We start from the raw sequence: 26,492 nt of genomic DNA, 5'->3' as shown, positions 1-26,492 counted from the left end.
CGGTTTAGCCTCGTATGTTAAAAATACTGGGCACACGATTTGTAGAATTGAAGGTGTTGAGTTTCATCGGGATTGATAAATATTGGTCATGATAGATATCGAGGCCCTATATACAGATGTACCCGCAAAAGGAGGCTTTTGAAGCAGTCAGTAGTATATCGGAACATCTTACAATGTCTTCAAATTGTATTGGGAAATGATTTTTTAAAATTTGTTAATGAATTGTACAAACAAGTAAAAGGAGTCCGTATGGGAGAAACATGTGCCTCCAGTGTAGCCAACACCTATATGGTTAAAAAAATATAGAACACTTGTCATGATACATTGATGGCATCTTTTACGTCTGGCATGACAAAGAAGAACAGCTCCTAGAGTTCTGTTCTTGGATTAATATTTTTGATGATAATTTTAAATTCTCACCTAATGCCAGCAGGGATAAGGTGGAGTTCCTTGAAAATTTGGATACAGCATCACAAACAGAAGGTTGTGGTTTCATTGTAAACGAAGCCCCCGGCTAGCAACACCCTACTGCATTTTCAAGTTTTCATCTTTTGTGCCAAAAACAAGGAATACCTTTTAGCCAATCCCTTTGCATCAGATGGAACTGTTCCAACATTCAGGATTTTGTAAGAAATGTGGAGGTATTAAGGGAAAAGTTGATGAGGAGAGGATATCGTAAACGAGTGATCTGTGATTCATTTACAAGAGTTAAATATTATAATAGAGTTGCCATGTTCCAAGAAAGACCTAACAAACTGAATGATCATTTAGTATGTGCTATACAGCATTCTAATTTGGACCAAAAGTTTAGACACATTTCTCAATGGCACATAGTGAATATCAATGAGAATGAAATCAAATTACATAAACCTGTATTCACCTAGCGTAGGAATTGTAATTTTAGAAGTAATGGGTAAAATTGAGAATTGAGAGTGGAGGTAATTATTGTCAAAAGTCTATCGCTGGCCAAAATACAGTGTTTGGCAATCATAAATGTGGTCACTGCCATGCCTGTTACTGAGCCATAGTATCCCCGAGATTGATTATAAAGGAATACGGGTTATCTTAAAGCAAATGACAAACTGCTGCACATCTAATGTGATCTACTTGATTGTTTGTCCATGTGGCTTAGGATATGTAGGCGAGACGAGGCATGAAATTGATGTAAGATGTAGTGTGTATAAATCAGCTATTCATAATAATAAAACTTTGGCTCCCCTATTACAACCTTGGACACAATTTGGACATTCTGAAAGCAGCCTTAACTTGGTTAACTTGGAGAGGATCTATCCAGTCGGAGGGAGTGATGATAGCAGCTATCGTGGGAAAAGGGAAGTATTTTGGATGTTTACCTTGGAACATATAGAGAAGGCCTTCATGAAGTAATTACTTGGGAAAATACCATCCATAAGTACTGGAATAATAAAAAAAATATTTTGCTCTTAAGGGTATTTTAAGGGAATTTTGGGTATATTGGGGGTAGTTTGCCTCGGGCTAGGATTTTGCTATTCTCTGCATTGATTATGGTTGTTCATTTGTTCCAGTGTAGGTGGCAACAGAGTCCCTTTAATAGTGTAATATATTCCTCTATTGTTCTATATATTGTGAGAAGCTATTATGTTTGGTTGGGAGTATATCTCTTTGAGATTCTTGTGCGCAATTTGATATGATTGGAACCCGGAGCATGCCACTGTGATGAATCAATATTGAAGACATTCTTTTTATGATGGCGTTCCAGGGCTACAGGTAGGTTGAAATATTTTTGGGGGTTTATCTAGAGCTATTGTAAAAGAGCACAGCCCAATCCATATTCTGGTTTTGTGGTGAATTAATATTAGGAAGCCATTTCAAGATGATGTTCTAGATGAACAGGTGGTTTGCAATACCAGTGTAGTGCACGCATTAAGACGAAGAGTATCACATGACCAGCATCGAGTTAAATATATTCGAGAACGTCGGCTCTTCCCATGTCTATAGTTGGAGTTAAATATATTGGAGGACATTGGTGCTCCCCGTTCCTTCATTCGAACAATATGGAGCTATTGGATGGATCATAGCCTGTTTTATGGTATGCAACTGTGGGGAATTAACACTAGGGAGCCACTCTAAGATTGTGATCCAGGTGAACAGGTGATTTAGGAGACTAGCATAGTGTATGCGTGATGACCCATAACATCATGTGGCTGGCATTGAGACCAAGGCGGCTGCTGCCAAAATAAACTGGTTGGGAAGCATGCAGGGGGGACAAATAATAATAATAAAACACTTACCTCACGCTGCCGCCGCTAGCCGCCTTGGTGATGAAGTATGAGGAAATCGATGGTCCACTCCCACCCAATCCAGACACTGTTTTCAGCATGAGAGAAGCGCCAGGATTGGTCTGAGCGGCCTGACTAGCCGCTCAGTAAGTGACTAGCCACCTTAACCGTTTCTCCACCCGGCTGTACAATGCAGCTGGGTTGGAGTGCTAGGATTAGTCTGGGCAGCCTGGTTAGGTGTTCAGTAAGTGGCTAGTAGCCTTTACCGTTTCTCCACCCATCTGTACAATACAGCTGGGTTGGAGAATCAAAGTACTCATGATGGTTTGGCCGGCCTAAGACAGCGGGCCAAAACGTCATGCGCACTTCCAGTGCCTAGCAACTCCTCCTCCCCCTGCTGGCTGTCACTCAGGATATCCGAGCCACTTTGCCCTTGACTTGGCAGCATTTGCTGTCAGAGGAAAATAAAACAATAATAAAATTATTTTATTATAGTTTTATTTTTCTTCTGCAGTGAGCGGGGTGACGCTCCTCTGCCATTGTGGAGGAGCCGCTGCTGATCGAGAGGTATAATGGAGAGCAATAGCGTCTCCTGTTCCTTCTCACGAACAGCATGGAAACTGCGGCAAATGGAAATCCCAGGAATTACAGAGAGGTGTAATAGCTTAATAGCTTTGTTTGATCTGTAAAAGGTTCCAGTATTGGTGTCTTTTTGGCGGTGTTGTATTTGATTTCACAACCCTGAAGGTGTCATTCTGTGATTGTTACGTTAGTATGAAATGAGGTTTGAGTTGACTGTAGGAGAGCTCTTTGAGGATCGTTTTTTATTCCCTTTTTGCCTCTGATCTTGGCCACTTCACATGGATTTTTTTGCTAGTGATATCCCTTATAGCTAGACTTGTGATTGATGTAATACTATCCATTTTTGATATAGTCATGGTATTTTTATATGCAGAATCGACGGTTGTAAGGGTATTGGCCAGTCTATATTGGACATGTGACCTGTATAAAACTATACTGATAAAGAATTCATTAGATCTTTCTCATTAAGGCAATATTTTCTGGATTTAGAATCTTTGTTTTGCAAGAAAATAATGTGACGGTGATTAAGGTATAGGTTTTGGTATCTGAGAATATTATCTATACATCAGGCAGTATTTTGTACAGACTTTTGTTTATTTGTTATTTGTTCTTAGTAACTTGCTGAAAGTTAATTCTCCAGCTTTATATTTATATTCGTGGAGTTTGTCCCCTTGCGGATCGCTGTTTGACCTTTAATATATCTGGTTATGGTCATGGTTGCTTGAATGATGGCAATAATGGAATAACCCTTTAAGAGTTAGAAATGTTGGCCTACTTCTTTCGCAATTTTATCAACAATAAGTGGTTTATTTATCATTCAGTGAGGTTGATGATGGGTGGCACTAGGGTGTTATTATGCGTTTTTATGGTGGGGGGTTTTAGTGCACCTTTGGATTTATGTAGGTTGAGTACACACACAATATAAAATGCGGAGAGTTTTTTCTGTATTCATTAAATTCCTATTTTTATATGAACCCTCAATTCTTATTAGAGAAATTATTCATTCATTGTTGTACGTTTTCCCTGCCCTCTCTAAAGTCTTGTTTGTATCTATTAGAATGTGGGAACTGCTTAGAGTGCCCTCAGGAAGGTGTATGACGGGAGATGAATCTCACACCAAAATACGCATCGGCACTATACTGGAAACCTAGCAAAATGTCATCTTTAAAAAATGGAAATGAATAGAAAATGTTTCTTCTAAAGTATTGTGAAGAAGACAATTTGTAGAGTATTTAAATGTTGAAGAAAATGTATGTAGGAACAATTTAAGGTTGAGCATATATCTATTGCGCTATTTGTTAGGCCCAGCAACTTTATCCTCTATTGTAGGTTTTTAGTTTGGTGAGAGGTATTGAGTAATTGTAGTATGAGTGAGAGAGATTGAAGAGTATATTGAGATTTTAATGAATTTTGTGCTAGTGGGCTTGAGGGGATGAAGGTGGGGTAGTTGGTTTGTGAGTCATTGGTGAAGTAGAGACATTTCAGGTTTTTATGTGTATATGTACTAATTAAATTGATAGATAAAAGGCAATAATATCATAAAGAAAAGTATTTTGTATAAATCCAATAAAGTTGGATTAGTATATCCAATCTGTGGCTTAACATTGTTACATTTTTGCTACTATGTACTGCAGACGTACGAGCAATTTTGAAGTAGTGTGGGATAGGCAGAATCAATTTTGTTTGAGTGGACAGATCAACTAGCTCCACCGGGTAAGGTCATTTGAGCTGGGCACTGTTTTTCTTGTTTGGTATTTTCCTTGCAGGCCTAGATCTGCCAGCTCTCTGAGTTACGACACATTTGAGCTCAGTGCTCCCTTTCTTTCGTTTTTTTCTTGTTCATTGGTGCCCTCCTGAGCTCCATCTGCCAACATCCTGCGATATGATGTATTTCAGCTCTGCTCGTTTCATTAGTTGTTTTCTTGCTTGCTAGAGTCAGTTTAGTTAGACCTACCCGATCTCTGGGGTGTGATGCATCTGAGCTCAGTGTTGCTTTTCCTCACTTCTTTTCTTTTTGCTAGTGTCCTTCTTGAGTTAGATCTGCCAGCCCCCAGCAACATGTTACATTTGTTTTCTGTGTTTTTTTCATTAGTGATTTCATTTTTTGCTAGTGTCAATATGGAGTTAGATGCGGCAGTTCTCTGGGGTGTGATGCATTTGAGCTTGCCACTGCTTTTCCTTAGTTGTTTTCTTGGGTGCATTTAATGTCCTTCCAGAGCTAAATCTGTCAACTGTCTGGGTGTCTGGATCTGTTGGCTAGAGACAGAGGTACCCTCAAGAGTGGAGGCAGCTCTCTACCGCCTTAAGTGACGACCGTTCTCAGATATCTCAACCTGTCAGAAATCCTCCCAAGGAATAGGAAAACAGATAGGAGTGAAACCAGACAAGCAGAATGATGAGTAAAACGGCATTCTTGTACAATGTGAGTGTATGTTCTTGGTAATTCATTTCCAACAATCCAGAATGCACTGCTGCATGCATCTCCAACATCAATGTCTGAGAAATGATGATAAATCCCTCTGGAGAATGGTTGTTAGCCGGCACAAGTGTAAGTCAGAGTAACAGTCAAAGGAGAACCCCTAACAATATCTCCAATGATCAGTAGTTAAATTCAACACAATGGGCTGCAGAAGAGGGGCCCATAACAAGGAGAAAAAATAATCAAATCATTTCTCCATAAAGACTAATGAATGAATGAGTTTTTATTGCTGGTTACTTAAAACCATAACATAAAACCTTAGCATATAACAAAGTTGTAAAAAAAGATAACAGCATTTAAAAGAAGGCAATAATTAAAATCCGTGGACGTCAAGCAGACTTGCAATTGACTGGGTCTCTAAGTGGTGGAGCCGTCAGCAATAATCGAGTCTGTTTGATGAATTTGCCAAACGAAGCCATATGTTTTACTGTGTTCAATGTGTACAATTGAGAGATCGCCTCCTTGGCTGTACGGGTGCCCAGTTGTAATAGAATTGGCCGTAGATAGAGACTGCGGGCTGTGCACAAGGCCGGGCAACAAAATAAATGGAGGGCCAAAGACTCGTGTTTGTAATTGCAGAGCCGGCAGCCCTTGATCGCCGTTGTTCTCCGTTTGATATTGTATATTTCTTGAAGTGGCAGAGGATGTAATCTGGATGCCAAGATCCTAAGTAAGGCTGCTCTGCCCACGGCATGCGTGAGATGGTGTTTGGAGTTGAACCCTTTTTGTGGCAGGGTTTGACTTTCATGGAGGCCTTTTTTGTCCAACCGTTCCAGGTCTAGAGCGCGAGAGAGGATGCGAACTTGTTTTTTAAATGTGCATTTGATGGCGGAGTACATGATGATCTTAGGGTTCCAATTCTCCAAGGCTAATTTGAGCTGGACTGCTCCGGCTGCGAGGGCAGTTGACCATGGGTTCCCAGGTTCGCAGAAGATATGTTTTAAAGCTGCCTTCATAGATTTCTCTTGAGCCGCAATAGTAAGAAAGTAGTATTTACACAGAGAGGCCGTCTCTTCCAGCATTTGATGGTTCAAAGAGAATTCTAGGCACACCAATGTGTTTCGGGTGCACGCAGGTAGGTGAAACAACCTTTTGTGGGCACTGCAATGAATTTTTTCTAGTACTTTCGTTAGTTTTCCAGGGAATGCTAATTGAGCGTAAGTGAGAGCGGGCATTAATTTTGCGCGTAGGACTCTTCGGATGGCCGTCGTGGTTGGGCTGTGCAAAGTAGCTTGTAATTTGCAGAGAGCGTAAGTAATGTATTTCCCTTTCATTTGAATTTTGTGCAGTTGAGCACACGGACGCCCGGATTCGGTGAGCCAAACGCCCAGGTAGTTGTATTCTTGTGCGCTTTCCAGAGTCAGCTGGCCAAGGCTCCATCTTGCTAATTTCTTTTTCGGGTGATGGCCAAAGATGACAACCTTAGATTTGGATTGGTTGGCCACCAGTTTGTGGGCCGCGTTGTAGATTGCCAAGGCCGACAGAGCTTTTTGTAGACCTATTTTGGTGTGGTCTAAAAGTACCAGGTCGTCGGCATATTGGATGAGCTGTATCTTGGTGTCCCCGATCCTCGGCGTGGCCAGTGCTGCTCCTGTCAAGGCTTGGCCCATGTCGGCGGTATACAAATTAAACAAGAGCGGAGCTAAGACGCACCCTTGCTTTAAACCCCGGTCTGTTTTTATTTTCTCTGTTGCTGAGGTATTGGAGAGTTTAATTCTGACCCACGTTTTATGGTATAATGATTGTATAGCTTTCAACAGCGCAGGGTTAATGTTCCAAAGTGCCAGCTTCTTCCAAAGGATTGTTCGGTCTACACCATCGAACGCTGCTGAGTAATCAATAAAGCATGCGAAGAGAGGGAGGCCATTGCGAATAACTGCTTGATGGGCCAGGTAAGAAAGGGCTATTATGTTATCAATCGTCGATGCCCCAGATCTAAACCCTGTTTGAAAGAATGGTAAAAGACCTTCGGAACTTGCCCAGTGGGTTAACTCTACCAAGATGGAACTGGCGTAGGCCTTGCCCTTGATGTCCAGAAGAGCGATCATGCGATAATTGTTCGGGTTGGATTTTGGGCCTTTCTTATGGATTGGGTGAAGGAGCGACCCTCTCCAGGAGTCTGGCACATCCCCTAGAAGCCGGCATTCTGCATAGAGAAGCGTCAGAGTCGCGGACCAGAATTCTATGTGTGCCCTAAACAGAGAGCCGGGCAAGCCGTTGGGACCCGGGGCTCCGTTGTGTCTGATTTTTTTTAAAATTCTGGTGACTGAAGCTGTCTCAAGGTCAACTTTAAATTTGGCGGAAGAGTCTGGTTCGCCAGTCCCAGCATGGTCGTTATTTGAGTGGAGACTATGTTGGTCGTCTTGATATAATGTCTGTACGTGACTGATCCAAGAACGTGCATCAAGAGAGTTTTCTCTATGATTATGCCCTTGAGCAAGGGTGTTTAAATAGCTCCAGAACTCTTGGGTTTTACAAGGACTTAACAGATCAAAAATCCGCAGCCATTGAGCATCTAAGTGGTCGCGCTTAGCAGCCCACACCGTTTTTGAGTGGTTTTTTGCGGCTGTTTTTAATCGCCTTTTGTCTTGATCAGAGCCGGTTTTTCTGTGTGTTCTACGTAAGGCGTTTAGTTTTCGGGCGCTTTCTTTAATTGCCGTGTTGGTTCCTGGTTTGTGGGGTACATACATTCGGGCACAACCTGCTGAGTTGTCACGGAGCACAAGGGCTAGATCCGGAGCTAATCTGTCCCCTTCTTTTATAACACCCCCCGGGTTGGGACTTATTGGCCAGCCTTCCCATGCTTGTTTCCAGACCTCGAACTTGGTGGCCGGCACAGGCCCCCATTTAATTCGTCTCGGAAGGTTGTACAGTTCTTCGCCAGTGGAAGTCCCGAGGCAGATCATCTTAGGGCAGGTTTCCATTGTGAGGTTCAAGGTAATTGTTAGGGCAGCGTGGTCGCTTTCATTGCGTGGGTGAACTATGTAGTTTGACAGTAGAGGTTGTACATTTTCGCTTAAAATGATATAGTCAATCGTTGTTTGATTGTTGAAAGTGGGGGCTATGGCGGCCATTGGATGAGTTTTTAAATAGACCACATGAGCAGTGGCCAAGTTATATGATTTAATTAAAGCATTGAAGACATTTGTTGCCCCGGAGGGTTGGCTTTGGATGGCCCCTATGTTGTGAGTGTTAAAGTCCCCAAGGATGATGGAGTCCAGTAGGGGGTATTGCAGAAGTAAGGCTTCTAGCTGGCTTGTCAGCTGTAACCTGGAGTCCGTGGCCCCCTGCCCATGGGGGTTATAATATACGCTGATTAAGAGTATGGGAAGTGGGCCATTGGACGAGTGAAGCCCTTTCAGGATGCCCGCCAGGAACAAATCTGAGGTAAAAGGTGTTTCAGTGAATTCGTTTCGCAACGAGTGCTTGATGCAAATCGTTATCCCTCCTGAGGGTCTTCCGAATATGTTGGCTTTTATAGCTGGTTTGCAAAATTCGGCGGACCCCCTTAAGGATATGGGTTTGACTGCCCAGGTTTCTTGGGTGCAGATTATGTCGGCGCCTTCTAGAAAGTCCACTGCCGCTTGATTTTGAGTTAATTTGCTTATCCCTGCAACGTTCCAGGACATGATGTTTAAACTGCTAATGGTCGGTGGTCGTGAAGAGTGTTTTTTGGGGGGGCGACTATTAGGTGCTGGGGTTTAAAACGTGCGGCAACCAAGACCAGTCTTTGTTGATGTTTCCCGTTACGCAGCAGAAACGTTTGCCTTGACCCAAGTTGGTTGTTATTTTAATTGGGGTTTCGTTGGCTGGGCTGGAGGTCGTCCCCCCTTTGGATCCAAGTAGGACAGAGACTACATGCGGTGTTGGTTCCCGCGCAGCACTCGTGCCCTCCTGCCGCCCTGTGTTCCCCTCTGAAGAAGCCAGACGGGTCTCCAAACCGCAGGTTTTCAGTATCAGTGGATATTTTTCTAAGGGTTGAATCTTTATTTTTATGCCCCAGCTGTTCAGTAGCGTATGGTGATTTTTCATAATCTCTGCCGGAATTTGACTTATAAAGGTTAGCTCAGTGGTTTCGTTGGTCTCATAAGGGCCTCGGGGTAGAAAAGAGACGCTCTCAATGTCTGTTGTTTTTATCATTTCCAGGCCGCGGATATTTGCACAGAGTTTCAGAAGGTTGCTGCGATTGAGGGTGTCCCATTTACCTTGAGAAACATACTCTGGATATAGCAACATTTTCCGTTCCTGTTGTTTTGTGTGGGACTGGGTCTGAGTCCCAGTTACCGGGATTGTGACAGTGGCCAGTGTGGAAGGGATAGTTAGGCTGGCTGCCGTGCCCTCAGTGGCTCGTCTCCGGGGGGGCATGACTGTTGTTGTCCCAGCGGAGAGCCCTGGCATTGACCTACGTGGCACTGAGCTTGTGTCCAAGAAGGTGTCCAGGTCGGTTTTGATTAGCGACTCTTGTGATTGTCTGTTCTTACTTTTGATTAAATAATTTCAGAGCGAAGGATTTTTCAGCTCTGCTAAACGATCTCTAGAGGAGCCCTGTGTTGCTTCATTCACCTGGGTAATATCTAACACAGTCGAAGTCTGTTGGGCACCCGGACCCGAAGGGGCTGCCCAGCGGGGGGCAGAAGAGGCAGCTGGGCCCAGAATGGGGTCGAAAGTAGTCGTGCCAGGAGCATCGTGACATGCTGAGTTTGTTGTTATTATATTGATTGCGGATTGCGACGTGGCCCCCTGGGACTCGTTGGAATGTTCGAGCGGCTCTGAGCAGACGGGCAGTAGCCATTGTCGAATTGAACCATTCGAGACAGACTTGTGTTTGCAATGCTTGTTGAGTTTTTTAAATCTTTTTTTATTTTTTCGGGAGAGATGTCGAGTAACTGAGCTTGCTGGTTTTTCAATATTGTATTCATCGTTGTTTTTCTCTCGGGGGAGATTTGGAAGGCAGGTGATCTCGTCAGATTTGGCGCTGGGCTCCACGCCGAGTCTGTTGTCTACTTCAGCTGGATTAGCTGGATCAGGTTTGCCAGAGTAAGCGTCTGTGATGTTAAATAGCCCGTCTGTTTTTTGGTGGGCGGGTTCATTGTTCCGTATTCTTCGGGCTTCGTCTTGGAGATCGACGATTAGCGTGCTCATTATGTCTGGGAGTTTTTCTAGCTTGAGCAGTATGGGGCTGCAGCCACAGCTCACTGGTTTGATCGAGTAGGAGGTGTTTGTCTGTGCTCTGTGTATTAAGGAGTTCAAATTGTCCAGTTTAGTGTCTATCCCAGAGATCAAGCCAGCCACTGCCTGTAGTATGGTTATTTGAATGTCGAGTTTGTCGGCTTGCATTATGGCTGCATTTGCCATGGAAAGTAGCGCCTCATTAATTAATGTTAGGTGATTAGCAATTATAGGTGACTGCTCCTCCTTGCATGTATATCTGCTCCCTAGACATGGGGACTTAGAATCGTTAGCTTGGACCGGGCTGCCAGACGCTGAAAAGGTGGAAGCCTGGAGATGTGTAAAATCAGAAGTTGAACTGGTTGTGGCTCTCGTGGCAGCGTTGATCTCGTTGCCCCCGTCTGTAGACTGGCTCGGAGTTAAGTCAGCCAGCTGGTGTGTGAGAGAGCAGCTTGGGCTGATAGCTTGGGCTGATATCGTTGCCTATTTGGAAACTCATTTTGGTGGGCTCCGTTAAGGTTGGCCCTTGTAGAATGGTTATTTTGGGGGACAGTGGGGTGTTCGGCCGACTGGATGGGGCTGAGCACAGAGATATTTCTAAAACTGAGGCTTTGACGGTGTTGCTAGGTGCTTCCATCAGAGTCGTGTCCGCTCTGGAGTAGTTGGCTGAGTGCGCTGCCGGGGCCGTGAGGTAAAAGAAGTCTCTTATGTCTCTGTATCCTGTGGACTCAAAAGTGGTCTTTTGGGGCTCGGGACTAAGCCCACTGACCAAGTGGTTGTCTGGGGTGAGGGCCTTTTGTTGGCATGGTTTTGTCGGTGTCCCCAAACCAAATGTGAAGGCACCGTCTTGAAAAGCTTCCCCGTGGCCTGAACCTCGGTCAGAGTTTGTTCTGCTGGATGGGTAAAGCAACTTTCTTTTTTGCCTCCTTGCTGATTTATGAGGGCGAGAGTTCTCAGTGCGCTGGACCAGGGTCGAATTTCTAGTCCTCATGTTAAATATTGTATGTTAGATGTTCAATGGCCGGGGGGGAGTGTCGTGAAGTCTATAGCTCCCAAAGCTTCCTATTCACTTCCTTCCAGTGCAGGGCGGAAATATGCAGGGCGCAAGAGAGCCTGTGTTTTTAAACGCTATGGGTGGGCTGGATATATTTTGCCAGCGGGGCCTCCCTGACACCGGCCCCCCCTCCCCCGCTTCTTGCTATGCTGTTGCTGCCACGGGGGGAGGGGGGCTGGGCTGAGGAGCCCAGTAATTCGCCTATACAATCTCCCTGCTACCACTTGCCTGTTTGCTTGCTCTTTCTCTGCCGTTTTCTGCTCTTATTGCTCTTCTTGCTTCTCTTGCGCCTCTTGCATCTGCACTGAGCTGGTGGGTCTTGAGGCCCCTTCTCCTCTTGTTCCTGGGGCTGGCAAGGGAGACCAAGCAATAGGTTATGCAGTGAGTGATACAGTGAGCCTGCAAGCTGCCTCGAGACTCCTTGGGCTGGCCGTCCGTTGATGCTTTCCTTCTCGCCGCCTTTCAGCTGATTTACCTCGCACTCGCACTCCGGGGCCCCACAAAACTTGCTAGGTTCAGGATGCAGAATAGGTGCAGGCAGGTGGGCGGATAGGTGCGGGCAGGCTGGCTTGTAAGCTGTGCCCGCTTAGGCCTCCCGGTGATAGCTTCCTGGAGCTGTGGCAAACCAAAGCGAACCAAAGCGGCAAGACAAAACCAGGACTGGAACCGGCACCCTTGTATCTCCACTGGCTCCTCTATCCCCTCTGTCTCATTCACGTTGCCGCAGCGTGGGCTCCGAGGCTTAAGCTGGACATGGGGCTTGCGGGGTCCAGAAGGCCGGGGGAGGGAGCCGGGGGTCCGGCGGTGTCTAAATGCACGGAACACACTGCTGCTGCTACTGCTGTTCGGGGCTCACTGCTGCTCACTCTCGTGCTTCTGCGGCTCTCTGCTGCTCTCTGCTGGTCTAAAGTCATAAAGACTATGTTAAGTAAGAGGACAGAACAAGATTTGTGCATAGTCTAAATATCTCTAAATACCTAACCGCTCAAGGAAGGAAAGCAGGAGCAGGAATGGGGTATAGGTGCAGCATAGTCGGTCATCTCTCGTACTGAGTAAGTTGCTGAGACATTGTTCTTCTGTGGATGTGCCGTTTGATACACCTTTCACTGGTGGGCAATTATTTTCTTGTATGATGACTCTGGCTGTATGTGTGTGAGATAGAGACTGGGTGGGCCCCGGGCTCCACCCGTGTGAGCTAGACTATAGAAGCAGAGCGTGCCTGCCGATGGCTTCAAACTCCCTACAATGGTGTTGGTGTAGCCACAGTCTCCATTGTGCTTTTCTCCAGTGCTGCAATCTACAGATGTCCGCCCTCCCCCTGTGACCAGGCGTTCTGGGTGAGTATTAATGTGGAGAATCCCCCACGGGGGACAATTGTAGGACAAGCACAAAATCAATAGTTTAAACATGTTGTTGATTTTCCTCAGTTGGATAGAATACACGTTCTGTGTTTGTTTTCCCTGGTGGGTTTCTTATTTGCCAGACATTCCAGGGGTAGGGTTGCCTGTTTTCTGTGACACAATACATTTGAGCTGTGCACAGCTCTTTCTTAGTTGTGCTCACAGTGGCTGTTTGTGTGGATAATCCACTCTCTTGTGTTCTGATTGTTTCTGCATAGCTCTTTGGAGCTTATTTGAAGAGTCCACCCCTTGTATTCACTCTTTCTTTATTAGGAAATCAGTAGCGTTTGACATCTGGTCCTCTAGAATATTGAAAATATCTTGGCCTAAGAACATTTTCATGTCAAAGGATTCTAATCACAATTTTCCCCTGCTGAGAGAGTTGCTTGTTGTTCTGTGCTCTTTGCAGAATTCTATTAATTTGGTTCCTTACTGTGTAATATATGGAATGAATGTCTGTTTCCTCGTCATAGGTCCTCTATCCGATCATAATTCCTCAAAAGGGAAAAACACTAGAAATATAGGACCACAAAGCATAGTCTCCTACAAATATCCCATAAATATCACATGCACAAAAAATGCTAGTAGTCTATAATTACGAAAGGACTGGGGATGAAGTAATTCTGTGTGCCTCAAACTAGTCTTTCTGACAGATACTTCTAACCACAGATTCCTCACCTTTTGAATTTTCCCCAGGAGTCAGACTACATCCGGAAACTTGTCAAGTAGTGCCATGGGCCGGCAGATAGTGTCATGCGGCTTCACGCCAACATCGTTCCTCTCCGGAAGTGATGTGCGGTGATGCATTACTGATGTCAGTTCCTTTATTTCTGCACCATCAGAGGTGATCCAGAGCTACTCATATGTCTCTGACAAGACAGCTTTCTCTCAAAATTAACAAATGATACCAGTGTGCATAAGGAACAATCTCACCCCCAAAATAATATTTTTCAAACCTTGAAGAGACTATTGTAAACAGATGTCTGTGATGGATCAACAAGAGGTGTACCTTTGGTGCTTGGGGTCACAACATTACTACGGGGCCTAGACGACAGTGCTCAGATGAACGAAGGTTAAAACCATGAGACAACACTATGTCACCAAATATCGAACAGACTCCACACCATGCTCGGTTGAGGTCGAAAGGACATTTCTGTTGACACTCCTGAAGTTGTCCCGTGGCAGATTATCATCACGATCAAAGTAATTGAGCAAGTCAAAAAAGAAACAAAAGTAATCCAAGTGGGACTTGGCCCCTTCCCGCCACTCTTGAAATCGGAGAAAGTGTGATGGCGTCAATGTGCCTCTTGGTCTCACTCGCGATCTCAAACTCCTTCAGAGCCAATTCAAAGTCTGATCCTGATACAACCAGAAATCCGGGGTCCATCAGCAACGCCTTCCGTGAGGCCATGCTGCACCTTTTTGGCACATTATGAGCTCCCTCTTGCGCGTCTTTGGGCCCCTAGGAGCCACGAGGATCTCCACTTGCTCACTGGTCCGCCCTCGGCATCAGCTGGAACCATCGAATCTGTTTCGAGTTACGCACCTGCTTTGGTGCCGACTTCAGACCCGGCTCAACTACCTGCATCAGACCCTCTTGCATCAACATTGATGCTGAAGGAAGAGGCACAGCCTATTGTGCTCTGTGACCTCAAGCCAAACTAGTCTTGACTTTTGCCAAGGCCAAGCTCTGATCCCAATGGACCGCACCTCTCCTACAAACCATAAGACTCGGACACTTTACCCTTTCCCTATGGCAGGGCCCAAGGTAATCATAATTGTTTTGGCACAGATTCTGACGACAACTATCATGAAGGGGATGAGTTTATCCCTCAATATTTTCAGGACAATTGGCATGAGGAATTACAAAATGCCAGTGGTTTGGACACTGCCCCAGACACTGGTCTAGTCTCATCCCTAGTCCTGCTACCGAAGATGATGTCTTCTTTGCTGTTGTCATGCAAAAGGCAGCTGAAGTACTTGATCCCTATTTGCCAACTATTTTTTTTTTTTAAACAGACTTTTATTGAGTTTCACAGGGTAACATATTCAAATCTCCTGCCCACTGACGGGCCACCCAAATGAACCAGGGCATAGTAAATCGACCATCCCGCTTTTCGGAGCCCAACAACACATCTCTCGTCCCACAAGGCATCCGCGCAATAATACAGTCCGTCCACAAGGGTGGTCCACTACCATAATGCAACACCCTCAAAAGACCCCCCACCCCTCCCCCATCTAGTCTCCCCCACCCCACCCACCCTCCCAAGCATGTCGCCAGTATCTAATGCAGTCAAGTGAACCCTGAAGCCTCCCGCGCCGCTTGACAGATTCCCCTCTTCCAGGGCACAGCAGCGAGTATGGCAAGAGGTCAGGAGGTCGCTGCCTATCCCGGGTCCAGAGTCCTTCCCGCGCCCTACATTCCCATGAACATGGAGAGAATCTCAAGGGTTTCCTGCCATATCCCCCTCCTCAGGCCCCCCCTCGCCATCCTCAACCGGCTGTTTGAATAGTTCCAGGAGTGCCACCCATGCACGGGCCATTTCTTGTGACTTCTCACTTCCATTCCGCCGAGCCATGCACAATCTATAGCTCCCCTCGCTTCCCGCCCACTTCACCACCTCCCTATGCCAGCGCGAGAGGTATCCCTATTTGCCAACTATGGTGGTAAAAACCAACATCCTAACAGAAGCTGACATGCACTGTACCATTGCTGCCCTATAATGAGGCCTTAGGAGACGCTCATCTAGGTATGTGGGCAACCAATACCACCAAATCCAGCCCACTCCACCAATATAGCAGTTCTCCCAACCATTTTGTGGCTGTGGATCCCACAGACAATGTCTAGGACAGTAAGGGCAATGTGCAGCTCACTCCCCGCCCCCCCCAGCTGCCGCAGCCCCAAAACCGCTTTAGATTGTCCTTCCGATGCATAGACTCTGTCGGAGACAGGATCCAGCATCTAAGGGTGGCAAGCAATCACTTTGAACAAGTGGGTGCTACAAATTGTCCAGTGCGGCTACGACCATCCATTTATTTCTACTCTACCGCACTTTCCACTGCCTTCATGGCAACTGATGGAGAACATCTGCCCTGTTTGTAGTTGAAAGTGCTGGCCCTTTTGGCCAAAGGTGCTGCAGATACGGTTCCAACTCGGAAGAAGGAGCTTGGTGTTACTTCTGCTACTTCCTGGTCCTATAGAATGACAGAGGCCTTCATTCTGGTTTAGACCTTCGCCCTCTAAAAGCCTTACTACAAAAGAACAAATTCAAAGACAAATTTAAGATGCTCACCGTAGCCCGGGTCTTGTCTGCCCACTGTCCTGGAGAATGGAGGGTAGCATTGAACCTGCAGGATGCTTATTTCGACATCCTAGGGAGAGGATGTGGTCCGTCGGCTAAACTGCCGACTTTGGTGCTGGAAACCAGAGTTCGAGCCTCGAGGTCGCATCCACATCCTGTGATTCTGGGCAAATCACTTAATCTCCCCGTGCCTGAATGTGTAATGTAAATACGGTGCTCATGTAAAGCGCTCCAATACCTTCGGGTCGAGTTCGCGCTATATAAATATGCAACAAAAATAAAATAAAACAAAAACTAAATCCTGCAGGCCCACAACCACTATCTGTGGTGCACAAAAGGGCAGGAGCATTTTCAGTTTGCAGTGCTCCTTTTTGTCCTCTCCAGTGTTTCTTGGGTGCTCATGAAAGTGATGGTGGTAGTTGCAACACATCTTCACAGTTCATGGGTTCCATTCTTCCCCTACCTCGACGGCTGATTGTTGAAGGCGGGCTTCCCGAGGCAGTCATCAGCCACCACCAGGTGGTTGGCAAATCTTCTAACATAACATCATTGGGGTTCAATAAAAACATGCCAAACTCCCTCACCATTCATTGTATTCGGTTTATTACTGTGTAATTGTGCACAGCTGTGGCATACTTTTTTGCCTGCTTGGTATTCTTTTGTTGATACCACACAGGACTACATGCAGTGATTTTTAGTTGTAAGCATAGTTGTACAGCAGAAAATGGCTTTGGGAATTGGGTGTCGCCTGCTACGAGTGCTTTTTTCCTCATACTGTCCTTAAAGGTGCGCTATTCTTTGTATTATGAGAACTATTGTTTATCAATTTTCCTGTGCTAGAAACCAGCAGGCTGCCTTACTAACTTCTCACTGTTTAGGATACTAGTGTTTCTGTTCATTTTGTTGCGTCTCAAGGGTTGACTGCCATTTCCCACTCTCAGGCGCACAGTGAGTTTGCTTATTCGTTTTTGCTAGTATTTTGCGGATGGCCTCTTTTCAAGGCATGGGAGTAATTTATTTTTCCCCCCACAGCTTATTTTCCTTTTTTTCTTTTCTCCAGGTAAGCCTACAGACATTCCCCTTTATGGAATAGTCTTTTTAAAAAAAATGTTTTATACACTTTAGTAGTTTTTCTAATACGGACGTCTGTGCAGCTGCATCTGGTAACATCCTAAGTATTTCGCAATAGCATCATTTTGTTCATGCTTAAAGTTAGTATTCTTTTTTTTTCACTGATATGACTCTGCAAGTGTCTCCCCATTTGTGAAGGGGATTTTTCTGTAGTGTTTTTGGATTTGTTCATAACATTTTAATATGTCGCTTGTTTGTGATCATCACTTTCTTCCTTTGCTGTTCTCTCTGGAGCAAAAACATCTGGTTCCCCTTTCTATGGTACGGTATGAACTTAATTAAAACCAGTGTTGTATTTCATGTGCTGTTCTTCCCAAAGCTGCTCCTTGCACTGACACATTCTAAGACAAAGGGTAACATTTTCTGGTCTCCTTCAACTTTTAGGCTGTGAAACAAAGCTTACTGATGGAGAAGGAAGTTCAGCAGGGATATCTCCTGAGCCTTGCAGATTATTTCGAGTACCGATGTGCTGATGAGGCGACCGTAGTCATGGAGGTACCGAGGTTACTAAAAGAAGGACTCTTCAATGCCAGACTGGTGAACTTCCTGCGAAAAGACCAGAGAGCCAGATTCCTCCCTGCTAATGTCAAATACAAATATCTCAAGGTAAGCACTAATGAAAATCATGTCCCTCCCGATCAAATGCTTTTTGAAGTAATTGAGATTTAATACCCACGCAAAGGTATCTGCAGCTCATTTGAATTCTCAACAACTTGTAGAGACACCCACCTCTGATCAAGCCCTCAAGGCTTTCTTTTCCCAAGCCCCAATTCTCTATACACGCAAATACTGTAGATTGTTGTATCTCTGATTAATGGGTTGTGTTGTGCTTGGTTTGCATGATTTAGTATGGATGAGAATGAAGAAAATGGACCTTGTTGTACACTTGGCTTATTTAGAATTCAACTGCATTGGATCAGAGTGGATGTGAAGAGCACAGACTTGAAACGCATGTGCCCTGTGGAAGAACTAGCCACAAAAAGTGTCTTGTAGAGGTCAAGATTGAGTTAGTTGGACAGAACTAATCTGCCGCAACTAGAAATCCCATTGTAGGAGGTTAAAGTTAGGATGTGTCTGTTGGAAGTGGATCAGATGGTAGTGAAACAGCAGGAATATAATCACATCATAACTCCTTTAGTTTGTAGAGGCACACTGTGTGCTCATGTTGCGTCCATGGAGGCGTGGGATAATTGTCTCTTGTATCAGCCTTATTAGGTGTAACAAAGGTGATATGGAGTGAATCAGTTGGGCTCCAAAGTAGGTGTGGATGGGTTAAATACAGACATTTTGAGAGAAGAACTTTATAAACCATGTGTTGGTGGAAGCACATTTGACTGGTATACACTGGGTCAGATGTGTGTAATTTCAGGTAGTTTTGGTTGAGCAAATTGTTGTTTCTCCCTTCTTAGAAGTGCATGGGAATTTTTGGCCTGTCATGGAGTGGTGTAGGTCGGGTAGTGCTGGCACGGATGGAGTGGGTTAAGTTTAGGTAATGGGTGGAGCTACCATTGGTAAATTGTTGTTGCATCAAGTGGCAATAGATGTCCCAAGCTCAGATAACATTGTGTTCTCCGTTGCAGGATCTTCGCTGTACTCAACCCACTGGGCCAGGGTTTATGAGGCAGCCTGCCCTCATCTGCTCAATGTGTGCGGTTCGGTCAGGAGCATTTGGACAGGTGAGCACGTTATAAGACTGTCAGCCAACATAAATGTTCTGAATATAGAATTAGAATGACCGCTTCTCTTACCTGGCATTTATTTAAAGGCACTCTTTTTTCTTAGATTGCTTGCCATCACTCCATCTAGCCTTCACAGCTTGCCTATTACTTGCTCTGTTGTGGCATGTTAAACAACTTTCTCTTTTATTATTCCCAAGCCATCCCACTCAAACACTTATGTAATCTGCGTCTCTTTCTTTCTGCTCCTAACTTTCTACGGACTTTATTTGCTAAAGTTGGGCACTATGATGACATTTTAACAAGCGGGTCTTACCTTTATAGCTGTTCCTGAATGGCAAGAGCTGTGTGATGTGTGGACAGACGGTCCTAGCGCTTGGAAAGGAGGCCTATGTTTGTCATCTGCACTACAGGTAACCTGCGAAATACAAAGTCTAGAATACAGATCTTGACCTAAAAACTATTCTGATGTCACTTGGCTAACACTGCCGTCCATGACACGATGTAATGTGTTGTCTCTCCAGACGCAGCAGTTTCTTAAAGTTTTATTCCAAGTAAACAGGTTCTGGCACGGTGTGTCACTGGTGTTTGTGTAGCACACGGTCTGCTATGCACCAGGAACAGCTGCTCTGGCACACGTCTACATACAGAGCTGAGGTTTCCATCCATGCCAGAGTCTGAGTGGACTTATGATGATGTTTTGGGTACTGTGTCCTGGTCCATCACTAGCTTGGGTGGCACTTATTCATTAAGTTATGGGTAAATGAGTTTGGAATTAGAAAGATGTGACAGTAGGATTTCACCAATTGCTTAATCATGTCTTGCCTGTACATGTGTCTGTTGTGCATCGTTTAATGGGCACGTTAGGGTTGTGCTGTGAAAATGCCGTATTAATACCACATAGGACATATCAGTTACCAGAGGGTACAGTATTTCTCCAGGAGGCAGAAGATATATATAATTTAAAAAAATATATATATATAGTCTCACAAAAAATACATCCGATAAACCTGACCATGCAATACACTTGACAATGCTTAATAAAAAGATTAGGGTTAGTGTAAATGACATGGGGAAGGTGTAGAAACATGGGTTCGTACGGTAACAAAGCAGAAAGGTAATGTGATCCAGCTCAATGTACTTTGACTCCCAACTATTGCTGGGATGTCAGCACCACAGTGGTGTTCTAACCTGTATTTTCTAAGGATTCCTACAAAAAGGATGCAGGCGTCCCATCAAGCAAAGAGAGTTTGGATAGAAGTGAAGAAACGATTTGAAGAACGTTGGTAGTTCTTTCCTGTTTTGAAAGGGGTTAGTTAGGCCCACCTCTAAAACGGTGCAATGGTTGGCCAAATATTTTTTTTGTTTCCTTTCGAGCTCCAAAACAAAATGACTCTGTGCCATTAGAACCCGGTCAGTGTGTTGCAAGAAATTGAGTCCACATGTTTCTGTCCTAATTTAATGCCTATGTAGGTGAGCAGCATTCAGCAGAACTATTGTGACCCTAAAGTAATTCTGCACTACGTAGGGTCTGAACTCTATATGCCTGATGTCTTTTGAGAAGGGAAAGACATTTTTAACCTACCGGCAGCTCCAGCAGGTCACTGCTCCACCTGCGGTTGTTTTCCAAGTTTGGTGATAATAAACACCTTTGGGTGGGTTCTTCAAGATACATGTATTAAAGACTGGAAGCAACTCAGCAAAATTCCTACACTCATTTTTATACAAAAAGCATAACAACCTGAATGTAAGTCTATGTGCATTACAAAAAACAGGCCATATAGGCAATGCATGTACAATAAAGAACTGTTCTGCCTCACCCAGGATGGAGAGTAGGGCCAGTTACCGTGCCCACTGGGACGAACAAATAGTTCCAGATGTCTCAGGTTACTGAATATCTTCCTGCTGGTCACCCCTAAAGTTCCCAGACTTGCAGGGGGGCTTCTAGGGCAACCAGCAACAAACAACAGTTGGAGACAGGGTCAAACACTCACTCCATCTCAGATTCCTGAGCAAGCTGGTCCTTCTGAAATACCTTGCCTTGCCTTTTCTGTGCATGAGCCTAAAGGAGGCAAGTTGCGCTGATATTTGAGAATCACTTCCAGCCCTTGGGTACAAGTGCAATCAGGCCTGGCCTCAGTCCTGTCCTCAGGTAGACACGGAGAGCAGATCATTTATCTCTGTTCTTCTTTAAATCCAGTTGTGTTCTGAGAAGCGTTTCCTTCTATGGTCATAAAATAGAAATTGGTTTCAACGCATAATATAATCCTTAAAAGGATGTTGCTTCACTCCAGATTGTATTGCTGGAAATCCAAACCCCTCCTGTGTCCGAAAGGGAATGTCAGGCAAGAGCAGACAGCTTCAAATGTACAAATCACTAGCTAGTGTCAACATATTATCATGGGTCTTCCTGCCTGAGCCTTGTGATGCCCCTCTGCAGCTCCTGTTCAACTCCTTCCTGTCGCATTCCAAGATAGGTGGGGTAGATGACCAGTGATTAACTACTCTGTGCATTCCAGCCATACACCCTTTTGGTAGGCACATGTCTATGTTCCGTTCCCCCAGAAAGGTATTTCATGCTTCTTCAAACTCGCTGGGGAAGAGACAGTGTGGCCAAATTGAATTATTTACTGTCTAGGCTCTCAGGCAGAGAGAGCCTTATTTTGCAAACCCGCTCATGCTGTATAGTTATGTGAAACCCATAGTCACCATTAAATTGGACTTTTGATAAATATTCCATTGTTGTGCCAATCATCTCTGTAATCTTTATGTGTTACCACTCAGCATTGCTTTCTTCCGTTAGGGGAATACGGTTTGAAAGAAGGCTGTGGGTGCCTCCCGTATCCAAAGACAAGGTCAAAGGCATTGGAGCATAGATATGATGCCTTGTAAAACCTCTTATCCTAGGTTTAGTCAAGCACCCTTTGTGATGTTTGTTCATCAACTTATGCTGTTTAGATTGGTCTCTGTTCTACGTAAACCTGGACCTTTAGAGTATGTGCAACCCTTCCCTGATATCTGTCACCTAAATCATCTCAGTGATCAGTCTGGGATGCTTAACCAGCTCTACTATGTGTTAAATGTCTTGGCTTGGACAATACGTGCCATGAAATGGATCTGCTGGGTTGTGCAAAGATGCTGAGTTTGAATGTGTTGTCTTCCCTCCTGAAGCAGCAGATGCCTGTGCTCTCAGTATTTCACTCTGTGATACACAGGATGGGAGTGGCATGGTGTACACTTCTAATTGCCTTTTTTATTTTATTTCCTAGGTTTGGGATAACTGAATGCTTCGTCTGCAAATCCCCCATCCATCTTCCTAAATCTGCAGTTCCTGCTCTGCTATGTCACTACTGTGCTATTTTCTCCTGGTGCGCTGTAATAAAGGTGTGAGTTATCTATTCCCAAGCACAGCTCACATTTGTGTCTTCTATCTTTGGGAGTATTTTACCTCACTCTCTGTCCTCTCTTCCTCATCCCTGCCATAGCGTTCTGCCTCTCCTGCCCCATTGTCCGAGCACTCCACGGTCTGACTCCTCACCCATCTCAGTGGTATAGCACTTTATGACCTGCCTCCTCTTCCACACCCTAGTCATAACACTCCATGCTCTGCTTCCTTACCACCTCATTAGCAGCTCACACAGTTCCACCTCTCCCATCTCCCCCATGTGTCACTTTATTCATGGCCTTCTCTCCTGTTTCGTGTTTGTAGTCAATGATCTAACTCTTCTACTACCTCATTTTCATAGCAAACCATGGTCAACACTCTTTGTTCTGCCTCTTCTTCCACCTCCATGACCTGTGTCCTCTCCCACCTTGTTCGTGCATCACTTCGTTGGAGGCTTTCTCTCCTGCCTCACTATCTTAGTAATCAATGCTCTGCCTCTTCTAAGACCTCTTTTTCATAGCACTCTGTGCTCTGCATCCTCTCACATCATTGTCCATGGACTCTATGATAACGTCCACTCTCGGGTGATTGTCAAAGCCCTCCAAGCTCCCTCTTCAGGTCATTGTCAAAGCACTCCTTGGTCCTTCCTCCTTCATAGGCTATGCACCCCCCCACCCCATCCAAGGATAAGGGGAGACTGTCCAACGCAAAATTATTGCAAAGTGTTCCGTATTTCCTTGCTGAGCAGACCGTCTAGAGGCAGGTAGACCCTGGTTATCCTGGACCAATTATTACTCAATGGGAGCTGCTGGGAAGGAGCAGGTGGAAGGATCAACAACTCAAATGGCAATACAGTAAGCACTGAGCCTGTGAGGTCCAAACATGGTTCATAAAAGGGAACTAAATTAGCTAAGTACCAAAAGGATTTCAAAGAAAATTGACAAGGAGGAATACGGGTTTTATCATGTCAACGCAAGGCGATCATGTCAATGCAACACAACTGTTGTCTTTTGATGAACTGTTAATAAAGAAAATGGGCACAAGTTAAATTGACTTGTAAATGATTATGTATGCTGTTCCATTGGGTTGTGAGGCAGGGACCAGTCAACAAAGTTCCTTTATATCTTGATTGTCTTTTTACTTCATGAACCATGCAGAGGAACCTTCCAGTAGTCTCTGTAAAGGCCCATTGGTATATAAACAATGTCTCGCTGTCATGAAGAAAAGGTATTTTGAATGTAGGCATGATTCCTGAAAATTAACCATTCGCCCTTGTTCAATCATATAACTTCAACAACTTGAATACTCACCCTTTCTGAAAAGAAACTGGCAAGTGAATGTGAGAGCTTTTAACAGAAGACATCTCTATAATTCCTTTTGTCAAGGCCTTGAAGAACAGACGCTTGATAAAATTCCCATAAGTCTTTGTGCTACAGTAAGGCAGATACATCAGCCGACCTCAGAACTTGGGATTCTGCATCTGCTGTTTCAAGACCTCTGCATTACCTCCCAGTTACAGAACATAAAGCATTTATAGCATATATATATAGTACAGTGGACAGAAGGCCTTACAGGACTCTTTGTTGGTCTATGGGTTTTTTTCATGAAGGAATTTAAACAAAAAACATTGGAGCAATTATTTTAGGCCAACTAAAACTTTTTTTACATAGTTGCATAAATTCCCTGTTTAAAACTCGGGGCGATGACTGGTCCCTCGCTGGAGAGAACAAAAAACTGCTGAACACTTTAGCTAAATATCCAAACCACCACTAAATATCCAAGCCACCAGCACTCTTCTGCTTTTTAGAGGAAAAATGAGGAACATGTTTTTATACTCAATTGTCTGCTTGGTCTCCCACCTGGCTGTAGATGTTACTGTAATGAATGAATCACAAGCTTATTCCATAGGTGCTCTATTATGAGTTCAATGAAGAACTCCAGAACTGCTGGCTTGGGGGCATATTAGCAAGGGCAATATCGCTGCTTTAGCGGGACCTTTTCCTGCTAAAGCGGCGATATTTCTATCGCCCTATCAGCAAGCTGTGGCTAACAGCAGTTAGCGACAGCTTTCTGACAAAAGCGACCGGTTTGGGTGCCGCTTTGCATGTTAGCGATATTTATCGCTAATGACATGCAAAGTAGGCGTTCCCGACCAACAGACCTGGTAAACAGCCGCTAACAGGCCTATCGCCTATTAGCAAGGAGGCCATGGCCCCGGTTAGCGACGTGAAAAGTCGCGCTAACCGGGGTAATTTTCCTGACATGACCATACCTAACATGGGTGGTGGTTTATGCTGATACGACCACAGGGTCGTATCAGCAAGGTTTTCCCCCTTCTCCATACAACATCGCTGGATTTGTCGCGATGTTGGCCCTTCCCTCCCGCTATCGCTTGAATATTTATCGCCATAGCGCTAATTGTTGCTAATACAGCGTTAGTGTGGCAATATATTCCAGCGATAGCTGGCGATAGAAAATTTCGCGCTAAGCACGCTCTGCGATATTTATTGCAGTTTCTTGCTAATATGGCCCTTGGTTATTATTCCAGCCTCCAGAATACTGTTTGCTGAAATCAAATTTGATCTTCATCTCTCGAATGGCTCCACAACAAAAAAACTCTTCATATACCTCTCTGTATCTTTGGTACTTCGCTAACTTTGTAGTTTTTTCTTGCCCTCATATCTTTAGAGCTCTCCTGTCTTTCTCTCCCAATCTTTTCTTCACAATCAGCCTTGATCTTTTTCCCCCATCTTTCTATCTTTCTATTCTGGTCCTGTTTCCTCAGGCTTCCAAGACAGACGGATAGAAGAGATAACCAAATAAAAGAGAATATCACGCACTTGATGCACTGTGATTAAGAGCGGCATGTAAAATATAAATACATTTTTGTAATTCTGATTTTGAATGGTCTCGTTCTGTGACTTATAGAATTTCCTTCTCATTCTCTGCTATGCGAATCCACTTCTGTGATGAGTTTCACCTTTACAAAATTCAATCAAACATTGTTTTGTTTGTTTTTAACATCAAATAATTCCATGATATTTATACACAATATTCTAGATGTATGTATTGCATGTTCGTAATTTTACATTATGGTTCGAAATATCTACTTCAAGCTCTAAGGCAGAAAATATATGACACAGATGTATGCTCCTCACTGTTCTTATTGTGGAGGCCTTCCTTTAGAAAGGTTTGTTTGTCATAATAACGCGCCACATACCGACTTTATTTGCACATCCTGCCAAGTATTTTGTAAAGAAAGGTCTTACAGGAGGCAATGCTGTACTATGAAGTGTTGAACCATATATTCCTAAACAACTATACTACACAGGCAATAGCACCTGTGTAGTTATGTGTCGGTTTGGCTTTCCAATTACATTTTTTAATTTTCCTAATTACTTTGGCAGAGTTCAAAGAATCTCCACAAAACTTCTCAATAACAAACGTTTATTCAACATTGCAAGTTTCATGCAGACTTTTCCAGCAGGCACCAAATTAAAAAACAAGCATTTGCAATGCAAATTGGTCTCGCATTTGCCAGAGTTTGAGCTATTAGAGGTGTAAATGACAATGTCTTTTACTGAGTTTGTGGCATGCTGGGTTGGATTTTGTGGGAGACACCAGTAGTGGCATTGCGTTTCTGGAAGACACCCTGATAACTTGGAACAAACTTTTTTAGGAAGCAGCAGAAATAAATAATCTGTGAAAGAAATACTGCATTATATGCCGATGGCCAGGGGTGTTCTTGGCAGCCGCGGTCGGTAGTAGGAGTACCTGCAGGGCGCTGATGTGGGGAGGGGGAGGGGCAGGGTGGGGGGTAGTAAACTATGGATTACGGAGGTTTACAGGTAAGTAAACATATTAATTAATAAAACGAATTTCGTTGCGTGCACTGCATCCCCAAATGCGATGCAGTGCGTGCAACGAAATTCGTTTTATTAATTTATATGTTTACTTACCTGTAAACCTCCGTAATCCATAGTTTACTACCCCCCACCCTGCCCCTCCCCCTCCCCACGTCACCGCCCTGCAGGTACTCCTACTACCGACCGCGGC

At 44.5% G+C, this 26,492-nt stretch overlaps 1 protein-coding gene across 1 annotated transcript in view; it reads left to right on the top strand.

Annotated features, from left to right (window-relative positions):
• The window catches only part of LOC146784016 (telomerase protein component 1-like), a 109,634-nt gene extending 84,411 nt beyond the window's left edge, over window positions 1-25,223 (top strand). Inside the window, exons 12-15 of the mRNA XM_085633843.1 lie at window positions 17,760-17,981; window positions 18,956-19,051; window positions 19,376-19,464; window positions 22,321-25,223. Of these exons, the coding sequence (XP_085489969.1) occupies window positions 17,760-17,981; window positions 18,956-19,051; window positions 19,376-19,464; window positions 22,321-22,441 (528 nt within the window). The 3' untranslated portion in view covers window positions 22,442-25,223. The remainder of the gene's footprint in view (window positions 1-17,759; window positions 17,982-18,955; window positions 19,052-19,375; window positions 19,465-22,320) is intronic.
• Window positions 25,224-26,492: the final 1,269 nt, after the last annotated feature.

Source organism: Triturus cristatus, chromosome 11 (genome assembly GCF_964204655.1).
Source record: "Triturus cristatus chromosome 11, aTriCri1.1, whole genome shotgun sequence".
In the NCBI taxonomy this organism is placed as follows: domain Eukaryota; kingdom Metazoa; phylum Chordata; class Amphibia; order Caudata; family Salamandridae; genus Triturus; species Triturus cristatus.
The sequence above is the reverse complement of the archived record's forward strand: the minus strand, read 5'-3'. Positions and strand labels throughout refer to the sequence as shown.